The sequence below is a fragment of the Astatotilapia calliptera genome, chromosome 22 (assembly GCF_900246225.1).
Source record: "Astatotilapia calliptera chromosome 22, fAstCal1.2, whole genome shotgun sequence".
In the NCBI taxonomy this organism is placed as follows: domain Eukaryota; kingdom Metazoa; phylum Chordata; class Actinopteri; order Cichliformes; family Cichlidae; genus Astatotilapia; species Astatotilapia calliptera.
The window spans coordinates 13,087,212-13,110,938 of record NC_039322.1 but is presented as its reverse complement, the minus strand read 5'-3'; the positions used below and the strand labels follow the sequence as shown (position 1 = coordinate 13,110,938).

The window sequence follows — 23,727 nt, the reverse complement described above, 5'->3', positions numbered from 1 at the left end:
TTGAATCTCTCAACTTCCCCATTAGCTCTTGGGTAATACACTGAGGATCTCAGGTGTTGGATTCCCCTGCTTTTCAGGAAGTCAGTGAACTCAGCAGAGAGAAATTGAGAGCCATTGTCACTTATCAGTGTCTTTGGATTCCCTTCACGAGAGAAAACTACAGAAAGGAATTGAATGATAGTAGCTGCATCAGCTCGGGGAGCAAAAGCTACTTCAGGCCACTTGCTAAAGTAGTCTACCAATGTGATGGCAAATCTACAGTCAGAAGGGGCTATTTCAAAAGGGCCTATGATGTCCACAGACACCTTTTCCCAAGCAGCAGCTGGTAAAGGAATGGGTTGGAGTGGAGCATCATGGGTGACAGCGGACTTGTCATTCTGTCTGCACGTTGCACAGTTCTTTATCAGTGTCTGTATATGACAATCCATTTTGGGCCACCAGTACATTTCCCTCAGGCGTTGTTTGGTACGGACGATGCCTTGGTGAGTTTCATGAGCTATATCAGTGAGTTTTTTCTGCAACGACTCAGGCACTAGCAATCGATGTGTACCTCTGATGATGCACTCGTTCAAGACCGCGAGTTCATGGCGGATTGGGAAGTACGGCTGTAAGTCAGGATCCAGTGACGTCTTCCTAGCAGGCCAGCCTTTCTGTATCTGCACACGGAGCTTTGTGAACACTGGACAGTCTTTGCACCCTGACTGGAAGTCATCCTCAGACACAGCACTCAGATCAGTGAGGATGGCTGCAACTGACTCCCCATCCTCTGCACATGCCATGTCTGTCTCGGAAAGTGGAAGCCTAGAAAGACAATCAGCAACATGGTTCAGTGACCCAGTTCTATATTCCACTTCATAATCAAACTCCAACAGGCGAGCTGACCATCTGGCTATGCGTAGACCAGCTCTGTTATTGCCCTTAGTAGTCAGCAGTGTTGTCAGTGCTTGGTGATCTGTTCGTAGGAGGAATTTTCTGCCCCAGAGCCATGTGCGCCATTTTTCAGCAGCCCAGACGCAAGCTAGAGCTTCCTTCTCAACGATTGAGTATTTCCTCTCTGCATCAGACAAGCTGCGAGATGCAAATGCAACAGTATGTTCTGCATCATTACCGTCAAGTTGAGTCAAAACAGCACCTACACCGTAGTCTGAGGCATCTGTTGAGACTATGGTTGGCTTACTGGGGTCGAACATCACCAGGGCAGGGCTGTGCACGATTAACCGCTTGACTTGATCAAACGCTGCTTGAGCTGCTTCGTTCCAGTGGAATGAACAGTCCTTACGCAGAAGAGCTCTCATAGGTTCAACAACAGTCGCGTAATTTGGCACAAACTTGCTGTACCATGCACTCAAGCCAAGAAATGAGCGCAGGGTTGCAGGATCAGTAGGGGGCGGAGCATGCAGGATGGCAGTGACATGAGAGTCATCTGGCAGCAGACCTTCTGGACCGATCTTTTGACCCCAAAAGCTCAGAGTAGTTTGACGGAGTTGACATTTGTCAACATTGAGTTTCAGTCCTGCATTGTTGATTCTGTGTAACACAGCACGCAAGTTGGCCTCATGTTCAGCTTCTGACGTTCCGTATATGATGACATCATCAAGGTAGCATTGCACCCCTTTCTGGCCGCGTAGGATTTGTGTCATCATCTTTTGGAAGGCTGCAGGTGCTGAACTCAACCCATAGGGAACTCTGCAGTACTGGTACAGTCCTTCATGTGTAATGAAAGCAGTGAGCCCTCTACTCTCTTCATGTAGTTTCAGCTGATGGTAGGCGGATTTTAGATCCAGGGTGGAGAACATGACAGCCCCACGCAGCTCAGACAGTATGTCCTCTATCAGTGGCAAGGGATGACTGTCAGCGACCACCGCTTTGTTAGGTTCTCTCAAATCAACGCACATGCGTATGCCACCAGTCTTCCTTCTAGTGACTACAATCGGGGAGACCCATTCAGATGCATCAATTTTCTCTATGATGCCATGTTCCTCAAGGTTCTTGAGTTCTGCAGAAACAGCATCACGGACTGACAGGGGTAAGCGTCGAAGTTTCTGCTGTATTGGCTTCACTTCAGGTCGCACCTTCACTTTATGTACAAAGTCCTTTGCACATCCGAATGCAACTGGAGACTCACATTCCTGTTTACATTGAGTGGGCAGAGCCGAGGTTTGCTGGAGTGCAGCACAGACCTTGGGACTGTCAAGAACTAATTGTCCCCCTTTTATGTGTAGCTGGAGGGCAGTCACCAAGTCCATTCCCAGTATGGGTGTTCCTGTTCTCACAATGTAGAGATCTGTGGAGGCACTCTTGCCATTGTAAGTAACTTACATTGTTTCACGAGCTCACGCAGTGCTGCAACGTAGTGATCTGTAGACTCACCGACAGCTTGGGCTCGTTGCCTGAAACGGTATCTCTCGGCGACAACATTGACTTTAGGATGAAAGTACGTTTCCAAAGCCTTTACGGATCCCTCGTAATCATCCGTAGCGAGTGGTAAGGCGCTGTAGATTCGTTGTCCCTCCGTTCCCAAGCAGTGAATGAGCAGGGCCCTCTTCCTCTCCGTAGCAAAGTCATTACCCCCGATCGCCAGCAAGTAGTTATCGAACAACTTTTTCCACGCAGCAAATGGAATTTTCGGTTCGCCCGGACAATCCAGGAACACAGCCGGGGGTTGCAAAGAGAGCAGAGCCATAACTTAATCACCACTACTCTCGTCGCCACTTGTTGTGTGGTGTTAGTTCAGCAAGCATTACACACACACGCAGGTAGGAACAGAGGATTACCGGAGTTGACTCCTTTCTTTATTTTTCTTTTTTTTCTTCTTCAAAACCACAACCAGAACAACATACTCACTAGCGCCCTCTAGCGCTTCTGGTAAATGCATCTACAGAACAAATGCAATAGTATGTGTGGACACAACAGGTAGGTAACACTCCATAGCTAAGACCTTATCTAGCCCTCTTTGACAAATACGTTTCCTGGGCATGTCTGAACTGCAAAGGGAACCATTAAAATCTACCTGTCCCATAAAACAGCCTTACTTTGTTTTTATTCCGGTGTTTCAGATTAACTGGTGTCACAGATTGACTACTGTTGGTCGAAGATATGTGTGCTAGACTTGCTTTTCAGGAGCCGCTAACAAACCAGGAGAACGCAGTCAATATTTCGTCTTTAAACATGCATTCGTGTGCTTGTTGTTTTTGTTTTGTTTTGTTTTGTTTTAGATTTGAAAAAAAGAGTAAAGAGCACATGATTTTATCAGGAGACGCTAAACCCCAAAGAACAGGCTGAAGGTGTCTGCGCTGATAGGTTAAAGCAGTGGTTCCCAAACTTCTTTTGCTAGGGCCCCCTTTAAAAGCATTTTTGTTCATGTTTTTAAGACCCTTCTGTGACTTGTTTTGTGTTTCTTATCTTTGCTTGTTAAAAATACATTCACCCAGTGTTCCTAGTCTACAAGAAAATCTTGCCCCCCTGTAAAAAAGGCTGCAATAAAATAAACCACTAAACTAACCATCTTTAACGTTTAATTATTTTATTTTACGTGCCCCCTCCACTTTCGGAACCACTGCCTTTGTTATGATTCCCACACACTTTTGTGTGATATAAAAAAAAACCACTACAGCACACTCAGAGTGGATGCTCAACAATTTTGTGTTTCGAGTTTGGTGTTTAACACATCAGACACACCTCTGCCTGCAGCTGTCAATGTTTTCAGACTACTGCGTTGACGTCATGTTACCTTGAGCATACGGTTGTCACACGGCACGTCAAACTGTGACTATCATCAGTTAACGTGGGTGTGTTGGCTCCTGATTTATGTTGCAGAAACAGAGATTAAAGATCAGGCACAACACCTTTTGTTATGTTTTTATTAAAATAGTTTTATTGTTGTCTGAAGATAATATTGATACTACTGATGGTCAGATGAAGCCTCGAAGCTTTCTGTCCAATTGGTTAAAAACAGGTTTCATTTCTCGAGACTTTATGTTCACACAACCCCACACCCCCTGCTGGTCAAAACCTTTATTGTCATTTCAACTATTTATCTTTACTCTTAGCTGTCTTACAGCAGTGTCGGTGAGAATAATTATAGCCAAGTATAGAAATAAAAAACACTTTAATAATCTAATCCTTCTGTGCGTATGGTTCATTCATTTATTAATCTAGTAAGATCTTGGGTGTTGTTCCTGGGATCTGCTAGAGCCACTCACCCAGCTTGGGGGTCTGTTGCCTTCACTTTCAACCTGGACAGTGGTTTTGACACTCGCTAGTCCTCAGTGTCCTTCCTTCCACTTAGCGTACTGTTTCATGGTGCTGGGTTTGGGGTGAAATCCCACATGCATGCTCAGGAGCTTCCTTTTCTTGATGTTAGTTGCTTCTGTCTCCTTCTTTGGTCAGCTTATTATCCTAGCAGGGTATCTGATCACCGGTAGAGCGTAGGTGTTAATTGCCCGGACATTCTTCTACCCATTCAGCTGACTTTTCAGGACTTGCCTTACTATGTGGATGTCCCAGGTACCTATAGCTGTCCTCGATGTCTGCAATGTTGCCTTCTGGTTGTATAATCCCCTCAGTTCTAACCGCCTTCCCTCTCTTTGTTACCATCCAAATACACTTCTCCAATGTCATTGCTGTAGATCATAGTAGTGTGGGTCAGTGAATCGATGTGTCGTTCACTCCTGGTATACAGCTTGCTGTCATTCATGTAGAGGATTTGCTGATGATTACGCCTTTCTGTAGTTGGTTTCCCTAGCCAGTCTTGTCAATGATCTCACTGAGGGGGTTCAGGCCTATGTGGAACAGCAGTACGGAAGACCACCTCCTTGTTAAATCGATTGGCTTGAAGTTGGACTGATGTTCACCACAACACCATCAAATTTCTGATGAAGGCTCTTAGGATCCTGTTGATCTTGTATAGCTCAGGGCATTCCAGGATCCAGGTGTGCTTTCTATCAGTAGATGGTGTTTTACCCCTCTGGTGTTTCTGCCCATTCCTTTCCGTGCCAAGTATTGAGCCATATGCCTGTTCATCTTAGCTGCTATGATGCCAAACAGAAGCTTCCATTTGGCACTGAGGCAGGTCTTTGACTGGTAGTTGGATGGGACCAGTCCCTTATGGTGATCCTTAGGAATCAGGACTGTCTGGCCTTCAGTGAGCCATTTTGGATGTGTCTCATCTACTAGCTACTGGTTCATTTGTGAAGCCAGACACTCATGGAGTGCAGCCAGTAGGTGTGAATCATGTTTGGTCTTGGTGTTTTCCAACTCTTCATACTGAAGACATTTTCTTAGATATCTGCCACAGTGATTGTTACTGGATCCTGTTCAGGGGTCGACATTTAGATCCACTGTGGAGGTAAACACAGACAACACAAGAGCTCTCGATTGTCTCGATCCTTGTTTATTACTCATCACCACACAACTAAATACGTTTCCCTCCAAAACACAGCAACAACACTTCCTGAGAACTGGGTGTGAGTGGAGCCCTCCAGTGGTCCACCACTGAGCGTCATGCCTGATGAAAACAAATTGTGAAGAGTCCAACGACCTTGGATCAAATGTGTCGGGCAGACAATGGTGCACTGGGCCAGGAACAGAAAACGAGTCTCTTGGGGGATGGAGAGACAGCCCAGAGGGATTGAAGCACGGGTGTGGACTCTCGGGCAAGAATTCCCTGGGGACCTGGAGGGGCTGACCAAGTTCAGCCGGGGAAACCCCGAGGTCTTCTTTAACCGCGCAGCGCAACCCCAGTAAAACCCACAGAAGACGGTCAACCCAGTTGCCATCTGTGAGAGAAGCACGGAGCGCGGCCTTAAGCGACCGGTGGAAACGCTCGCACATCCCGTTGGCCTGCGGGTGGTACGCAGTTGTTCGGTGGACCTTGATTCCCAGGCCGTCACCCATGGCAGACCAAAGCTCTGAAACAAACTGGGGGCCCCTGTCTGAAGTGATGTTGGCGGGGGGACCGAAACACGAAAAATGACAAAAATGCCCTGGCCACCGCTGCTGCTTTAGTAGACGCCAGAGGCACTGCCTCGGGCCAGCGGGTTGTGCGGTCCACTAAAGTCAAAAGGTGCGTGAAACCTTCTGACTGCAACAGAGGACCAACCAGATCACATGCACATGATCAAAACGCCTCCCTGGGGCGTGGGATGAGCGCTGCTGCCCAGTCTTTCACCGATTTACAAAGGCTCAGCGAAACAAACCTAGAGCTGACCAGCTTGACCGAGGCCTAGACCCCTTGGATGAGAGAGGGCGTGTACTGAGTCGAAAACGCCATGTCTGACGCGTCGGTGTTCAACGCAATCTCCGCCGATGGAAACGGGTGGGCCAGCAGGGCGGCGTTGGCCAGCAGGGCGGTGTTGGCCAGCAGGGCGGCGTTAGCCAGCGCGGCCTTGGCCCCAGAAAATGGCTGGATGCGTTCAGGGAGTCAATCAATGGGGTCATTAGCTGTTTTACCCTTCAAGGCAGCACAGAGTGGCTGCAGCAGGTGCGCAGCTCTGGGGGAAAAGTGGTTGTAGAAATTGACCATCCCTGAGAACTCCTGCAGCGCTTTAACCGACGTGGGACGTGGAAAAGCCGAAACGGCCCGGACCTTGTCTGGCAACGGAACCACACCGTCAGCGGAAATGCAGTGGCCCATGAAATCCAGAACCGGCAACTCAAATTGGCACTTGGAAGGGTTGACGATCAGGCCGTGATCGTGGAAAGTGCAGGTAGCCAAGAAAATACGATCCACTTCCTCAACCAGGGAGCGATAATCCTTCACGCCCAGAAGCGGAGAGTTGGTGAGGCCGGTTCTCACGGCCACTGGCAGCTGTCGGAGGAAGATGTGGGTGAAGAGCAATCCCCCGTCGTCCGGTCCGAGAAAAGATAGCATGTGCTGCATCAGTTCGAGAGCCGTACTGCCACCCAGGCCTGAGAGGGAGAGGAGCTTCTCGGCTCTCTCTGCGTCGGAGAGGGCATAGCGCCGAAGAAACAGCTCCTTAAGGGCGGCGTATTTCCCTTGGGTGGGTGGGTGCCGGAGGAGAGTCATCACACGACGGGTGGCTAGCAGGTCGAGAGGCCACCACATGGTGATATTTCGTGAATACTTTTCTCTCCAAAACACAGCAACAACACTTCCTGAGAACTGGGTGTGAGTGGAGCCCTCCAGTGGTCCACCACAGTGTATGCTTTTGCTTCCCTGCAAGTATCAGAATCAGAATCAGAAACTTTATTGTCATTGTCATGAGAACAACGAAATTAAGAATGGTCCCCGATCATTGCATCATCCCTAGCAATATCAAAATATAAATAAAACAATAAAATTCAATAAATAAAATAGATAGAATACTTAAAATACTAATAAGATATAACAGTAAAACATTCACATACATTCCCACACACATGCTTCAGACCGTGCATAGATTAACACAAGAGTGGCGTGATGGACATTTTTTTGTAGTATTCAGATGTGTTATTGCAGTTGGATAACAGCTGTGTTTGAGTCTATTAGTCCTTGCTCTGACTGCCCTGTACCGTCTGCCTGAGGGCAACAGTTCGAACAGGGAGTGGCCAGGATGTGAGGTGTCTTTTATGATGTTTTGGGCCTTTTTAAAACAGTGGGCGTTGTGTAGAACTTCCAGTGTGGGGAGAGGGCAGCCAGTGATCTTTTGGGCGGTGTTAATGATCCCTTGGAGTGCTTTCCTCTGAGCCCCTGTGCAGCTAGTGTACCAGATGCATATGCAGTAAGTTAGAACACTCTCATATGCAAGTAAAACAAACGCAGTAAAGCCTGCTGCTCTGTGTGTCTCACGTCTGCACGCAGATCTGTAACGGCAGCAGAAACATGACTGTTAATAACAAAATTTGTGCCTTGCTGCATGCACACTACAGAAGTGATGTACAACAGACAGATTGCACTAAACACAGACGATATCACAAAATTACACATCTGCTGACATATAACCAGCAAGTATCTGCTTCTTTTTCGTCCTATTAAAATGTCACTCATTCAAAGGGAAGTGTTAACAGCAGACTCAGACCATGGGGTAATAAAGAGGAAACTATTCAGCAGAGACAGAAACCACACATCAACTGCCTGTAAAAGACGAACATGGCCAGCAAATACAAGCGACTCGGCAAGTACATTTAAAAAAAGCAATCTATAATATTAGTGTTAATTAAACAGTAATAGAACTCAACACTCACTTTATCTTTCTCAGGTTTTATCTTTATTTGATCTATTCCTCTCACTGGTTTCCTTTGTTTTTACAATAGTTGACGTTTTTGTGTAGTTGTTATTGTAAAGCAGATTGTACAATATGATCTAAATACATGAGCACAATGACCGACGTAAACATTAATCGACCAATGGTTAAAAAAATCCTTGATGGGAGCAGTTTGTGGATGACACGAGAAGTAAACACAATTTTAACACTTTTGACAGAAAAACAAAGGGCAGGTTTCGGTTTTTGTAGCTTCTTCTGTTTTCTTGTTTGTGGCTTTTGTTTCATTGATTGACATACCCACAACCACTGTGCAGCAGTCACACACTGTTCTTTACATTAAACCCAATACAGTGCAGCAAACTAACCTGTTTATCCTGCACAAACCTGCAGAGGATTCTCATGCAGAGACAAACATACAAAAAAATCTGAAGGAGCTCAAACACTTTTTCACACTGTTTATTTGGTTTTACTGATGTTAACACAGTTGCTGATGTTAAAATTTGCTAATTTCTTTAAACAGAGTCAGGAGAACCACAAAAGAAGCATACAAAAGAGAAACCAGAGCTCAGGATGGTGCTTGTTGGAAAAACTGGATCTGGAAAAAGTGCATCAGGAAACACCAACACAGAGGATAGACTTTAAAGTTCTGATGCTGGCCTATAAAGCTCTGAATGGTTTAGGTCCAAAATACATCAGTGACCTCCTGACCCAGTATGAACCTTCCAGATCCCTCGGGTCATCTGGATCCGGTCTTTTATCAGTTCCCAGAGTTAGAACCAGACACGGAGAAGCTGCATTCAGCTTTTATGCTCCTTATATCTGGAACAAACTCCCAGAAAGCCTCAGATCAGCTGAAACACTCAGTTTATTTAAATCCAGGTTGAAGACTCACCTATTCTCAGCTGCATTTGAATAAAGCACCAAATCCACACTTTTAAGCTTAAATTTCAAAACTTACACTAACTACTGATCTTATCTATTTTGATTTTATATACTGTTTTGTTTGTTTGTTAAGCTTAAATTTCAAAACTTACATTAACTACTGATTTTATCTACTGTTCTGATTTTATCTGTTTTGATTTTATATACTATTTTGTTTGTTTGTTTGTTTGTTTGTTTGTTTGTTTGTTTGTTTGTTAAGTGGGTTTAGAGCTCTGGGTAGCTCCCCAACTGGGTCTAGAGAGTATTTTAAATTCAGGGAATTTAAAATAGAAAGTAGCTCGTCCACAGAAGGACTGGTAGCTCCCCTTACGATAAGGGTTCAGATCGCGCGAACAGGTGTGGGATTAGAGCTCTGGGTAGCTCCCCAACTGGGTCTAGACTGGGTCTAGAGAGTATTTTAAATTCAGGGAATTTAAAATAGAAAGTAGCTCGTCCACAGAAGGACTGGTAGCTCCCCTTACGATAAGGGTTCAGATCGCGCGAACAGGTGTGGGATTAGAGCTCTGGGTAGCTCCCCAACTGGGTCTAGACTGGGTCTAGAGAGTATTTTAAATTCAGGGAATTTAAAATAGAAAGTAGCTCGTCCACAGAAGGACTGGTAGCTCCCCTTACGATAAGGGTTCAGATCGCGCGAACAGGTGTGAAATGTGTGTGTTTAGTTAGTTTGTTTGTTTGCTTGTTTTAATCAATTTTAAATCATGCTTTTTATTTGTTTTTGTTTCTAATGTCTCTGTAAAGCACTTTGAATCACCTTGTTGTTGAATTGTGCTATACAAATAAATTTGCCTTGCCTTGCCTTGCCTTACACCATGGTGTTGTTCACACATGTAGATCTGAATGCCTCCATAGAAGAACTCATCACTAAGACTCCAGCTCTTCGTGAATTCGTCCGTCAGTGTGGAGGACGATATCATGTTTTTAACAACAATAGCAGAGATCCTGCTCAGGTCAGAGAGCTGCTGGAGAAGATTAGACTAATGGTTCAGAGAAACGGAGGAAGCTACTACACCAACAAGATGTTTGAAAAGGCAGAGAGCGCTATAACCAAAGAGATGGAACAACTTCAGAAGAAAAACCCTGGGCTGATGGCCACTGAAGCAAGATATGAAGCAGAGAGAAAAAACAAGTTTATCCGGGGCAGCTGGGTTGGTGCTGTTGCTGGAGCTGCTGCTGGACTCGGTGCTGGAGCAGCTGCTGGAGTCAGTACTGCGATTGCGACCGAGCTTGCTATTGGAGCTATTGTGGGAGCTGCAGCTTGTCCAGTAGGAGTGCTGGTTGGAGCTGGACGGTGTGGCAGCTGGAGCTGCACTGGATCGTACTACTGCTGCTAAAGTGAGGAAGCAGGCGTGTACTACACAGTGACAAATACTCACTCAGCAGCAGCTCGTTCACATCATCAAGTCAATATTGGGCGATCGTGGCTCAAGAGTTGGGAGTTCGCCTTGTAATCAGAAGGTTGCCGGTTCGAGCCCCAGCTTGGACAGTCTCGGTCGTTGTGTCCTTGGGCAAGACACTTCATCCGTTGCCTACTGGTGGTGGTCAGAGGGCCCGGTGGCACCAGTGTCCGGCAGCCTCGCCTCTGTCAGTGCGCCCCAGGGCAGCTGTGGCTACAATGTAGCTTGCCATCACCAGTGTGTGAATGGGTGGATGACTGGTTGTGTAAAGTGCTTTGGGGTCCTTAGGGACTAGTAAAGCACTATATAAACACAGGCCATTTACCATATTCACAAGTCCTTCTCATTATTCTCATAAATAAGGTGAATATTGGATTAAATTAAAACGAATTATTAATTATTGATCATGTTAGTTGTTGGAGTGATATTTTTATGATTGTCATTTGTACTTAGAAACAGAGCATCAATAATGTTTAGAGGTATATAATCGATTGCATTTTGAGATATAAATTTCTGAAAATAAATACTTGACTTTCTTTCTATCATAGTTTAGACTAAGCAAATGCACCTTGTTTCCTTAGCAGAGATGTTGGAGCCTCTATTTACCCTCAGAGTGATCTGATTTAAAAATTGTAAAACAGGATCTAAAGGAGGGAGGAAGGATTCATCCAAAGGAGGGCTGCTACGTCACAAACTATTTCAGCGAGTAAACCTGTGAAATCTGTGCACAAAAGCTCACCTGTTCTGTGTCAAGACGACGACTAAACAAGACTTTACCATTAGATTCTGGCCACAGGTTTCAGGACCAGTACTAAAAGTACACTGGTTTATTGGAAGCCCCCATGGCTGGGTTATGAACTAGCAAAAATAATAGCGTATAGTAAAAGAATAAATAGTGGTAGGTAGCTTCATTACACCTTTTGATTATCACCATGGACTGCTATCAGAATACCTGGTGGTATTTTCATCCTTCTCTCAGGAAATGGCATTAACTAAGTTTGTGATATAAACTCACCCTGATTTATCTTTCCTAAAGTAACATAAAGACAAGTAATGTCAGAAATCACAGAATAAAAGGGCTGACTGGACCGGTTACATATAACAAGCATAGTCATTTGTAGAACTGGACATTCAACAACTGTTAACATTGGGAAAGCTTCTACATATATCGACACATTCAAATTGACTGATTGTACTTTTTTAACGCTGTGATGTGGAAAACACTAATACAATAACAGCATTTGGTCATGCTGCTGTCACTGATGCCTCAAACACATTTGACAGCTTCTAAATTAAGCTTACCAACATTATTTTATTTTTTATTAGTCCTTTATTTATCCAGGTAAAAATCTTATTGAGATTAAAAATCTCATTTCCAAGAGAGACCTGGCAGTATTATTGTGAGTTATGACCCACATGCTAAGCGGTGCACTGCATCAAAAGTAAATCCTGTTACATCATGAAAAGAACAAAGACAAAAGAGGACAATTCAAACAAAGTACGAAAAACACTTTTATTATCAGCAGGGTGTGTAAAACCATTCATTGTGAAAGGTAATTACAGTTTAGGTTAAGTTTATGTACTGAAATGAAGGATGAGCATATATTACACCTGTCATTATGAGACACCATCAAATCACTCCAGCAGAGAGACCTCATGGAAGTATGCTCCCAGCAGCTTGACTCCCTGAATGTAGTTTGATCTGAAAATGGAGAAATGAAGCAATGACAACGGTTTATAATTTAAAAAAAAAAAAACAACTCACTTTACCTGTCATTAAGTTAAGCACAGAAATAATCTGGAGATGACAAACATGATCCTCTTCTTTTACTGCAATATTTCATCCATTTTATCAATAGTTCCTACTTGTTCCACATTTCAAAAGAAGTGAAACGGTGTGAGCTGTGACCAACCTGTTGATCTTTTCATTCTGAGAGTGAGCTCCATCATCAGAGGACCCTACAGGAAGCAGCATGACATTACGGCCTGTGGCCTCCTGGAAGGTCAGGGTGACTGGGATGCTGCCACCCTCGCGAGTCAGATCAGGCTCGACCCCGAAGACTACAGCACAACGAGGAGGAAAAAACAAGGCAAAAAGCAATAACAATTTTAATAATAATAATATTTTGTTTTCACATTAAACTGGGTATAATCCTATCAGTGAAAATACATGAAAAACGTCCACAAAAATATGCATATAACAGAAAAGCTTATAAAGATATTTCATTGGTCTATGGGAGGGGCCACTGGCCCAAGAACTTATGGACTTTGCTGTATAGCTGCTGTTAACGTGTTCTAAGTTTTAGTGTTATAACAGCAGTTAGAGTTATCAGGTGTTGATTCACCATTTTTGTGTTAGTGTGTAACATTAATGCTGCTGTGTGTTCTGTGTGGCTAGCGGAGCACCGTGAGTTAGACGGCTGTGCCCGTTTACCACCTCTCACTGCTGTGGTGTGTGAATGGGCGTTCGTAATAAAAGGCTGTCCTCCCTGTAGCTTAGCATTTCGGCTAAGGCAGGAATAGCAGGTCTCCGTCTCCTCCTTGTCTGAGCTCGCCACAATATGTACAAGGCTTTTGGATAATAAATTTGCTTGTCTTTGTTTTTAATGTCCTGAAACATCTGCCCGAGGACAGGAACTGAAACATGACAAAAATATTTGATTTCTCTTAAAGAAAAAGCATTGCAATGTAAACTGTAAGAAAGTCAGTTGTATTATAGCAGGAGAAAGTGTTTTACACTTTTGTAATACAATAAACACAGAACTGATTTAGACTTTGTATCAAGATAACAGAAATGCGTGAGATTGAGTGAACTCCCTCTTTGATCTAACAGCTTTTATCATTAAGTCCTTGTACCTGTCTTCATGGCCTTTCTCCCTGCCATGTAGTGTGGGTGGTTGAAGTCTGAGACCCAGGCTTTTGCCCCGTGGCCCATGTTCACTTTCAGTTTATTGGGGCTTCCCAGTTCAGCAAACTTCTTCTGCAGATGATCGACGACCTTGAAGAGGGGAAGATAACTTAGACTTGTTGAAGCTTTTATGCAGAAACAACCTGGTGCTCACTATGAGTGCAAAGGGTTGAACTGTATTAGGTGAGGCAAAAGAAACTGACTTGATTGATTGGTTTTCCTAATTTTATGCAGGTATATTATAATTCCTGTGTATTTTATGACCTGTGACATTGGTTTTCTGTCTAAATAAAGTTACCTTCATTCAAATTAAATCAATCCACTTTTTTTTTTACTTCATAATTTAATATATTCATAATATTTCTCATTTTCATACACTGCAATTTCTTTTACACACTCCTTTAAAAAAAAAAAAAAAAAAAAAAAAAAAAAAAAACAATGCATGGCTGAGCAAATCACCTGAGCAACAAATTACCAATAAGTGGCAGAGATACAGAGCGACTTCTGCTACATTATTTAGGTGAGTGCTATATGCCATCATTGTTACCTATCACAGTGTTTACCTGCTTCTCCACATCTCTAGGGTCCATGTCAGGCACAAGGCGGATGGAAAACTTGCCGATGACCTTGCGAGGAATAACCGTCTTGGCTCCTGCTTCAGAGAAAGCCCCCTCAATACCATGAAGGGAAAGAGAAGGATATCTCCAACGGTGCATGAGGATTTGCTCCTATGGTGGAAGAAATCAAGAACACTAGGTTCAAAAAGTGTGAATGACCCCACATTATACAGCACATTTCCACCAATGAGTGATGCGAACAACATAAATAATTTCTTTGCCTTTGTGTCATGCAGCAGCTGGTCAACCCCCACATCTTTACAGTACTCATCCAAGTCAAAGTCGATCTTCTCGTACAGCTTTTGCTCCTCTGCTGTCAGAGGCGCCACACTGTCATAGATCCCAGGAACCAAAATCTTACCCCTTTTGTCAACCAGGGAGCCTGTGCAGGAAGTCACAAACACATGATTAAAACTCTAAACTGCTGTAAAATAAGGTCGGTGAGACCAAAAAAAAAAATCACAATTATCAGCTTCACTTGCCCATAAGTGCGATGAGGTCGGTCATGGCCTCATGAACAGAGCCACCAAACACCCCTGAGTGCAAGTCCTTTCCACCACACTCCACCTTGAGGTTGGAATGTAAAACATTATTTTAAAATACACAGCTTGTGTGTCTCCCCACCAACAGTAATCCAACAGGACTTCACCTCAAGGAAGAAATAGCAGATTCCTCTCAGACCGTAGGTGATGCAGGGTTTGTTCTTGCCCAGCCAGTAGTTGTCAGAGATGCAGACGTAGTCCACGTCTTTAAAGAAAGTGTCCTTTCTAGAAAACACAAGATCATCCAGACCCTCAGATCCAGATTCTTCCATCCCCTCGAAGCAGAATTTGATGTTGATGGGAAGGTCCTGCAACAAGAAGAGAGATGCATAAGAAAGAAAAAATAAAAAAATAAAAAAAAAATCAGAAGACTACAATTTGGTCACTGGCTCAAGTTTAAATTCAGGCTCATTGTGAATTAGTTTTTTTCATTTTCTAAAGACAAAATACTTGAGTAATCTCATATTTTTAATTTGGACTCCCTGCACATGCTGACTGTTGATCTTTTATCTCCAGTCTTTGCTACGCGAGAACTTTCCTTTAACGCTTTAAAGTACAGTCCAGTACAATTCAGGAAAAAGCAAAGACGATGTGCTTCAGTTTAAACTGTTAGGTTTATATTGTTGATTGTCATTTATGCTTAGAAATATTTAACCATATATGCTTAGAGGTGTATAATCAATTGTGTAGTGATAGGATGTGTGATCCTTAGGAGTCTGCAAAGTGTTCTGAGTGTTTTGGCATTCACACCCACATCCTGGGAGCATGGGAGAGGTCTACCTTCTTTTATTGATTTGTGGTAGGATAAACGTAGCTATGTCAGTTTTAGTCTAAGTGCCTTTTGTTTAGATGAACTACTGGACTTCCAGACCAGCAGGTTTAGGGAAGTCATTTATGGGGTCACACTCTGACACCACACACACGCACGCTTACAAAACGCACAGGCAAGGTACTCTTTGTGTGTATGTAGACGTCATATGTTAATGCACCTATGTACCGTAATTGTCGGGCTATAAGCCGCTACTTTTTGCACAAGCTTTGAACCCTGCGGCTTTTAGTCAGGTGCGGCTTTTCTATGGATTGTCCATGATTTTTGTCATATCGTAAGACGATTTGTTTTGTGTGTTCCGCTGTTGTACGGCACTACGTTGCCTGGTGGAAGGATCGGGGTTCAAGAGTGGTATGTTAGTCACATGTCCGTCCGCCAGGCAACGTAGTGCCGTACGAAGTAGCGCGAAAAACAAACTTCAAAGTAGCGCTACGCATTCAGCGGGAGGCGTGGATGACGAGCGGCGATAAACTTGCGAAAAGCAAGTTATGCCCAACTCCACCGGTGGATTCTGACAGCGTGGAAAAGTGCGAAAACATCCACGATCACCAACGGATTTTGAAGGGCTGGACTGCTGCATGATGGAGAGGAGGACACCGCCACGGCCCTTCTGAGGGTGTTCGACTCTGACACTGACAACGAGGATTTCTTTGGTTTTGAAAGTGACAATGAAGGAGAGAAGCGGAGAGTGGATGACGAAGCCATCCTGAGCCTGTTTGTATCCGACACTGGAGGAGAGGACTTTGGTGGTTTTAGAGCGCAGGAAGAAGAGAAAGATGGTGAATGACTGACTTTTCTTCTTGTTAAAGCCGTGTCACTGCACCTGAGCCTAAAAGGTAGTCCGAATCCATTTTTCTGGTGTGCTGTAGGTTACTGTTATGTACTACATGTGCAAATATGTACCCATAACTTGTTTTTCAAAATATTAATAAAAGGGGTGTGTCTCCAAACAGCCATCTCTTTCCTGACAATTCCCTTTGTGCATATTCTCTTACATATGATAAGTCAACATTGAAACACCTGCGGCTTTTAGTCAGGTGCTGCTAATGTATGTACAAAACAGGATTTTCACCTGATTTTAGCTTGTGCGGCTAATATTCAGGTGCGCTTTGTAGTCCGGGAAATACGGTATATTCATGTAACCTCAATAAAAGAGCAGTGTTACGGGGGAGCGGACGAGAGCAACTGGGGTCAAGCGAAGGGACGGTGTTTGTCCAGTTCTCTCCCGTGCACGAGAAACAAAGAACTTTGCCTACTCGTGTCTTGCTTTGCTGTGTAATTAAATTGTCCTTAACGTTCCAGCGAATAGGTTTATGCTACAAACCTATCATAAACATTAAGTGATTCCTGTACGACAATCCTACCCCGGGACCTTTGACCAAGACATTTACTGCTGACAGCTCTGAAGCAATCAACAAGTGATCTGCAAATCAGTGGTGTACTTTAACAGAGATAATCCATTTCTAAGAATGACAATTAATCAGTTTGGAAATGCAGCCATGTACTTAGCTGTTCCATGTTGCAAGGCTTTGTTTTTAAATCACCTTATTTCTAATTATGCACATTAATAAATCAAATACAACCTACATAACCCAAAAATACACTTCCTAATACTTATTATTACACAGGTTTTACATTTCTCACAATAAGTTTTAATAATAAAACTGAGCATGAGTCCAAACTAAGCATATAATTAATCTTATGTGTGATATGAATGACCCACATATCATTTTAGAATACAGTGCTATATAGTAGCTATTCTGCTTTATCATCACTGTACAAAAAAAAAAAAAAAAAAAAACAAAACCTTAATAATATTCTAAGTAGCGGTGTACGTTTACAGATTCTGAAATAAACCATCACACCTCAATATACTCCTGTCAGTAATTTCAAGCGTTTCAAGTCACTGTTCAAACAGGGATTTTTTTTTTAAGAAACACTAAAATATCATATCATCTTTCAACTATCTGAACTTGAAACACCTTTTGTTGGCAGTAACTGTACCTTTCCGATCTTCTGATACGCTTCAATGCAGTTAAACCAGGCCAACACTGGACCCTTGTCATCAGTAGATCCTCGTCCATAGAGCTTACCTACAAAAATAAAACTATTTCAGTTTCAAGGTTCTAATGAGAAGATAGTGGAGTTGACAAATGACACTAAGGTTATGTTTATTACATAGTCAGCAGACGACAGTGCCCCATTTTAAGCTTGTTTAAATCATGACTAAGGTTATGTGTAGGGATGGGTACCGGTTCTGACATAAACGGTAGTAACCAGACCGAAAAGCAGCGCACATTTCGGTGCTTTATTTCGGTGCTTTTTTTTCCTGAGCTGTGATACACTTCTAGCCAATCATTTTACGTTTCCGAGGATAGTAGGCGGGGCTAGGTACGTACGTTCTTTTATGCAGAGCTACAGATTAAAAATGTCCAAGGCGAAGCGGTCAAAAGTCTGGCTGTACTTCACAGCAAAATATGCAAACTCAGCAGCCTGCAACAAGTGCTTTAAGCTGATACTGTGATACTGTCAAAGGAGGTAACACCTCGAATCCGATGAAACACCTGGCGACGCGTAGCGTTTTTGTTTTTTTTTAAAGCAGAGAAATGCGCCGTATTTGATAGCAGCAGCAGCCGTTCTTCTCTGCGCGAGTAGCTTAATGTTGTTTGTGTGTAATTTACGTTGAGTAGGCTAACCACGTTATTACATTAATGCATGTAAGGTGAACTAGCAAACATCATCATAGCTACATGCGGCTGTCTTCTTGGTTGATGGCAGATGCTCCCTTCACCCTGGCCAAAAAGGCTAAAATGACCAAAGAAAAAGAGGGAAACAGCTAAACATGAGAGGTTTTTGGACAAAGTTTGTATTTTTTTTCCATTGTTTAAGCACTGCTTCCAGCTAAGAGTGATACCATATATGCCCCATAGCTGCAGAAAAGGCTAACATTGTTATCTTTTTACAAAAAACCAGCTGAATATGAGAGGTTTTTGGACCAATTGTGTGTTCTCCAGTCTTTAAGCACCGGTTTGAGCACCGTTTGAGCACCGGGACCGTTTCAAAAGTACCGATTTGGCACCGGTATCAGATAAAACCTAAACGATACCCATCCCTAGTTATGTGTAACAATATAAAACCCTTGTTCATGTTTTTTTTTAAAAAAGGTCTGCAGCAAGTTTTTGTAAAATGTGACATAATCAGCACTAACACAGCTGAGCAGGCAGGAATGAGACAACGGGAAGAGGATGTGGCATTTTGTGTCAGCTGACTCAAAACGCACAAGATCACGCATGCCGAGTCCAACAAACCAGAACTTTAAGGAAGCAAAAAGCTCTTTAACATTCATCCATGTCTGTTTAAATCCAGATATATGTCGTAATAATACAACACACAGAACATCTAAAGAACGCCTCACTTGAGCCATTTTGCCTTTTCACAAGCCGAGTCTGTTCCAGAAGCTTCTAATAATAACAACTTTATGGGTTCAACTTGGCCTGAGAAGACTGGCGATAAGACTGCAGCTCTAACAAAAGATGAGCTAAATAGGCTGGACTTTGGAAACATGTTGCTAGCTGTTACTGCAAGCAGAAAGCTGATTAAAGCTTGAAGAACATTCAAATATAGTTCAACCAATCTAAACACCAAAGAGAGAGTTTGATGTTATTGATGTTGTCGCGAGATGACCCCTGTCCTTGCACCACCCCTGCCATACACCACGATGAGGCCTGTTGAGATCGCCTAAGGCCAGGTGTGAATGTGGGTTGAAGCACCTGGGATCGGGTCTCAGGCCTGCACTGGAGGTGGGTGACAGCTGGTGCTGTAATCCACCACTTTTGTTCCAACGATGGTTTAATGACCAAGTGATTGTAATGACATGAGCCAAGGTGAGCCCTCATATCAGGTGATGACATGATCAACGCGTCTCAGGGCCATCTTGAAAGGGAATAACGCCAACTAAGGGTTAAATACCTGGGACACAACCATTTGTTTTTAGAACTGAAGGAGCCTCTTGGATGAGAGGTGAAATGCCTTTGCAAACTTAAAGAAGGCCAACTGCCTTGTTTTTTCAAGCTCCCAAGACAATCCTGTGACTTGTTTTGTGTTACTCATCTTTGCATGTCAGACACACTCGTAGTCTACATAGTTTAGCATGGCACGCTTTCTCTTAGTTATAGTGCCATATAGCATTCTCATCTTGCACTACCTACCTGCTGACTGGATTTGTTTTCTGTAATCTGTTCATTTAAGACCACTAAAACGCTCTGTCCTCCTTATTTTGTTGTTTTCATAGTAATTGACCAGCTTTATTCATCTTAGAAAATTAGTTCGTCTTCTTTTAGTTTTGCCATCTATTCTATCTACAGGACAGTACGGTAGCTCATTTTTCAGTCATATTTGATATTATAACTTTGCTAAACCAAAAACTACCCGGTGTAACTTACAAACAGCTGGATACAGTAGCCTTAAAGTTTTCATTCTCATCTATTTTTACAAGCACAAAGTGCGTTCCAGCTGACTTCAGTTACTCGCATAACTTTCCAGCTCAGAAACAGCTCCAGGGTTGTTTTGTGCAGGACGCAGGCCAAAAGTATTCTCCTCTTACCGTCTTTCTCCACCAGAGTGAAAGGCTCTGTGTCCCAGCCATCATCGATGTTTGCTGGCTGAACATCAAGGTGCCCGTAAATACACACCGTCTTCTTGGCTGGGTCTGATCCTAACTGCCCCAGAATGATAGGAGGCAGGGGGATCTCCTCTCCTGAGGGAAGCTGCATGAATAATGATTTATGGTGAAATTTAAGTAGAAAAGATAATGCAATATACAAATCATTAATGCATTAAGAAATGTAACCAGTGCAAGACCTTCTGCTTGCCAACGTCCACCAACTCCACAGTCCCTCCCAGCCTCTCGATGTCCTTGGCTGCCATCTCCATCATTTTTTTGATCTCCCCGCGCTTCTCAGGCCAAGCAGACACACTCTGGACACCCACCCACTCAGCCAGGCGCTGAGGACAATTATGAAAAAGGGATTTAAATTAAAATAGGTGTTTTAGGCACTTTCGTCATGCTCAAAAAAGAGCCACAATGAGTTATTCTTAGGACATCAGACCTTCTACAAAATTTGACTAAAGCAGCAGTTATAATATCTGGTTTTACAGTTGGCATCTACTATAGCGCCAGCTTAAGTGAATGAGTTACAATGCTGTCCAGTTTAAAGTTAGCTCAATAAATTATTAAATCAAATGACAACCATACAATGATTAAACAGCCAAGAGGTCTTACATTGAGTCCAGCATAACTATTATATTTTTCCTGAGTAATCTTACCTGCACATACAGGTCCTGGTGGTCGTCCACATACTTGAAAAGTTCTGTGAGATGAGACATTTTGTGCCAGCAATGGGATCTGAGGGTTAAACAAGCAGACTGGTGTGAGTCCACCTCTGGGTTTGTGCAATCTTATGAGAGCACAAAGACCACGCCTTCCTGCAAATTTGCTGACTGCTGCTGACTTTGCAGCTCCCATCCTGCACATTAGGTCATGAGACTTAAGCTTGTTTCACATCATAATTTCTCAGATCTACAGCTGCAGCTGATCAGCACTTTAACACCAGGCTTTCAGAACAAAACAGCAAGAAAATGTCAAGAAATGTGAGGCTCATAGTACAAAGTTACAACAACTGACACAGTAAAGGATAATGCTCAGTTCTGTGCCTTCTGGTCCCTGCTTCTACACTTATCAGATAACCTAAAAGCCACATGCTGATGCAGTAAATTAATTAAGGTAGTTGAACTTTACTGTAAAATGCCTCACTCGCTGAGTAACTGCATTTAAAGTACTGTTTAAACTAAATGTACTTATCATAGAAAATATCATCTCATGTCTTAACAGCTTAGAGTTGTGTGGCGACCAAACATAATCGAGCTGCACAAAAGATAATAGTTTATTATTTATTAGTATTAAAACAACAGTTAGGTAGACTATGGTTGATAACATGTGTAGACGTGAAAAGATCACTAATTGTGTGAAGAAAGCCATAAACAACAATTAAACCGTTTCGTACTGAGTGAGAAACTGAAAGAAGGTCATGAAAACTTCAGCACACACGGAGGTTACTTTCCACAGGTGTGCACTGAAATTTGGACTCGCCCTTGTTGTTGCACGACCACTCCTCTAGACCATATATCTGAATATTTCCATGCAAAATAGGCACAGAGACTTAGATGTAATAGTTAATATAGTTCTTTTTTTTTCTTTTTTTTTTTAAAGCGGATATAACCTTTTTCGGCTTGGTACCAGCGGGTTTTGTACAGCATGCTATGAAACACGAATAATGAGGTGGTAAAATGGCAAGTGAAGCGAAACTAAGTTGGCTAAGCTAAGCGGATGCTGGAAGGTAGGTAACGGGTCATTGCCGTTATATCTACCGTCTGGGTTAATGTGACCGAGAGCTGATCTAGCCAAATACTTTGGTCATTTATAAACTGCAAAGAGAAATATTAAAATCTACCCGTCTTGTCAAACAGACTTACTGTGTTTTTATTCCAGATCAGCTGATGTAAACATGTGACTCCGGGCCCTTCTCAGCTGACAAAGACTTCCTGTATTTGCTAACGACGGACAACTCTGAGGTCTGCAGTAAAAAAAAAAAAGAAAAAAAAAAGCAAAACAACAAAAGCTACTTGTTTTGTGGGGGGAAGAACCCAAAGCGATTCAACTCGTGGGGTAAAAACAACAACCCACCATATGAACTGCTTCAAAGCGCAAAGAATTATGGGTCATCGGAAGCTGCTTCGTCACGGGCGTCTCATCGGGAAAAAAAAAATACATTTACTTCTCAATTGTTTTCCCGTTTGTTAAAAATGACAAAAAAAATAATTGTTTTTTATTTTATTTTATCTACCAACACCACATAAACATAGTTGCACATTGTTTCTTTGCATGTTCAAGTTAACGAAATAAAGTTGAAAGAGAAAAATATTTAAGAAATGACTCCAATGTTAAGCAGTATGGCACATGGAAAAAAGCTTTCAATATTTTAAGTATAGCGGACTTTCAGTTCCTCTGGTTTGTATAAAGGACTTTACATGCATATTCATACAAATATAATATTTCTTACAAAATTATTGTTGCGGCTCTTCCAACCAACGGTCGCTGCAGGCTAAACATGAGGACACAGATGACGCGCAACAATAAACACATGAGATAGACCTCTGTACTATTTGCTCCTTTAATTCCACTGTCCACTATACAAAATCAGAACATGGGATCAAAGCATGATACAAATGCAGAGACTGCACAAGCAAACGAATGCAACTTACAAACATTACACCAATTACTATGCCAAACTACAGCCTCTGGCATAAATTAGTGCACCAAACTAAACTCAAGCTGCATGCAAAAAAATAAATAAAAAATTTGCATCAAAATGACTCAAGATGCGGTCAACAGAAGGTTTCCCCTCATGCTCACCCTACCTACCTTTCTGCTCAACATCAGGTGCAGTGAACAGGTGAGTGCAACCACATTTATCACCTAACACCCATGAGTCACGCCCCACACCCGTGCACCAATACAATGTGTGCATTTTTAACCAACCCTCTTAATCCAAAAAAAGGAACAACTCATATGGCTCCTACAATGTTGTAAATGGATCAAGCTCACTGAAAACTTCTAATTTATAGGGGAGCTCAAATGATGTAGTCTACATGTTAACAGCACATAGCTTTAGGTCATTTACTGATGGATGCTTATACTTTTAACCTGATTTGCAAGATGGGTGTATGTCAGGAAGCTCTGAAGAGGACTTTATTTAAAAAAAAAAAAATAAGGCATGTTAATGACAAGCAGCCACATGTAAATGACAGGCCCAAAGAGGGGAAGCTTTTAAATTTGTGTTATGAAACCAACATCAACCACTGGGGAAAAAGGGGAGGCTACAGTGATAAAAGCCAGATTCCTTTAGATTTGTGGGACCACTTGGATGTCACCAATGAATTATCAAAAGGGTCTGCCAGGTATACATCTATAAAGACAATTATTCAAAAGTACAAGTAATTTTAAAGTCTTAAACTGACAGCTGAAGCAATAACCATAAGGCATTGTATCAAGTATTTATTTGGATTGCAAGATGATTTTCCGGTTGTGTGATCAATATGGCTTTGCAGTCTGGCACAATGAGAATCTGAGGAATTGACAGTAACTTGACAGCGACAGGCCAACACTGGTGCAGCTTCACATTTCACACAGTGAATTGTGATCAAATCACATTTAAGTGCTAATCAACCAAGGT

At 42.7% G+C, this 23,727-nt stretch overlaps 1 protein-coding gene across 3 annotated transcripts; it reads right to left on the bottom strand.

Annotated features, from left to right (window-relative positions):
• Nucleotides 1-12,034: 12,034 nt before the first annotated feature.
• Nucleotides 12,035-22,987, bottom strand: LOC113015333 (cytosolic non-specific dipeptidase-like). Of its 3 annotated transcripts, XM_026157339.1 has the most exons (15): nt 22,917-22,938; nt 22,555-22,596; nt 22,179-22,241; nt 21,968-22,068; nt 20,762-20,840; nt 20,297-20,440; nt 20,040-20,202; nt 17,441-17,529; nt 14,715-14,915; nt 14,548-14,632; nt 14,287-14,447; nt 14,012-14,176; nt 13,397-13,538; nt 12,454-12,601; nt 12,035-12,242 (listed from the first exon to the last, which is right to left on the bottom strand). In XM_026157339.1, exons 5-15 carry the CDS (start codon nt 20,819-20,821, stop codon nt 12,176-12,178), a joined length of 1,425 nt encoding a protein of 474 aa, XP_026013124.1. In that variant the 5' UTR covers nt 20,822-20,840; nt 21,968-22,068; nt 22,179-22,241; nt 22,555-22,596; nt 22,917-22,938; the 3' UTR covers nt 12,035-12,175. The 3 variants fall into 3 exon arrangements, with proteins under 3 accessions (XP_026013124.1, XP_026013126.1, XP_026013125.1); XM_026157341.1 differs by lacking the exons at nt 21,968-22,068; nt 22,179-22,241 and having other exon boundaries at nt 22,917-22,932; XM_026157340.1 differs by lacking the exons at nt 21,968-22,068; nt 22,179-22,241; nt 22,555-22,596 and having other exon boundaries at nt 22,917-22,987.
• Between the last annotated feature and the right edge of the window lie 740 nt (nt 22,988-23,727).

Bases quoted from the DNA above. Each gene is read 5' to 3' on its own strand.
- LOC113015333 (XM_026157340.1), bottom strand. From the start codon at position 20,821: ATGTCTCATCTCACAGAACTTTTCAAGTATGTGGACGACCACCAGGAC. The intron at 20,441-20,761 runs GTAAGATTACTC...AATTGTCCTCAG, and splicing joins ACCAGGACCTGTATGTGCAG to CGCCTGGCTGAGTGGGTGGG. The intron at 13,539-14,011 runs GTAAACACTGTG...CCCCTCTTCAAG, and splicing joins CTAGAGATGTGGAGAAGCAG to GTCGTCGATCATCTGCAGAA.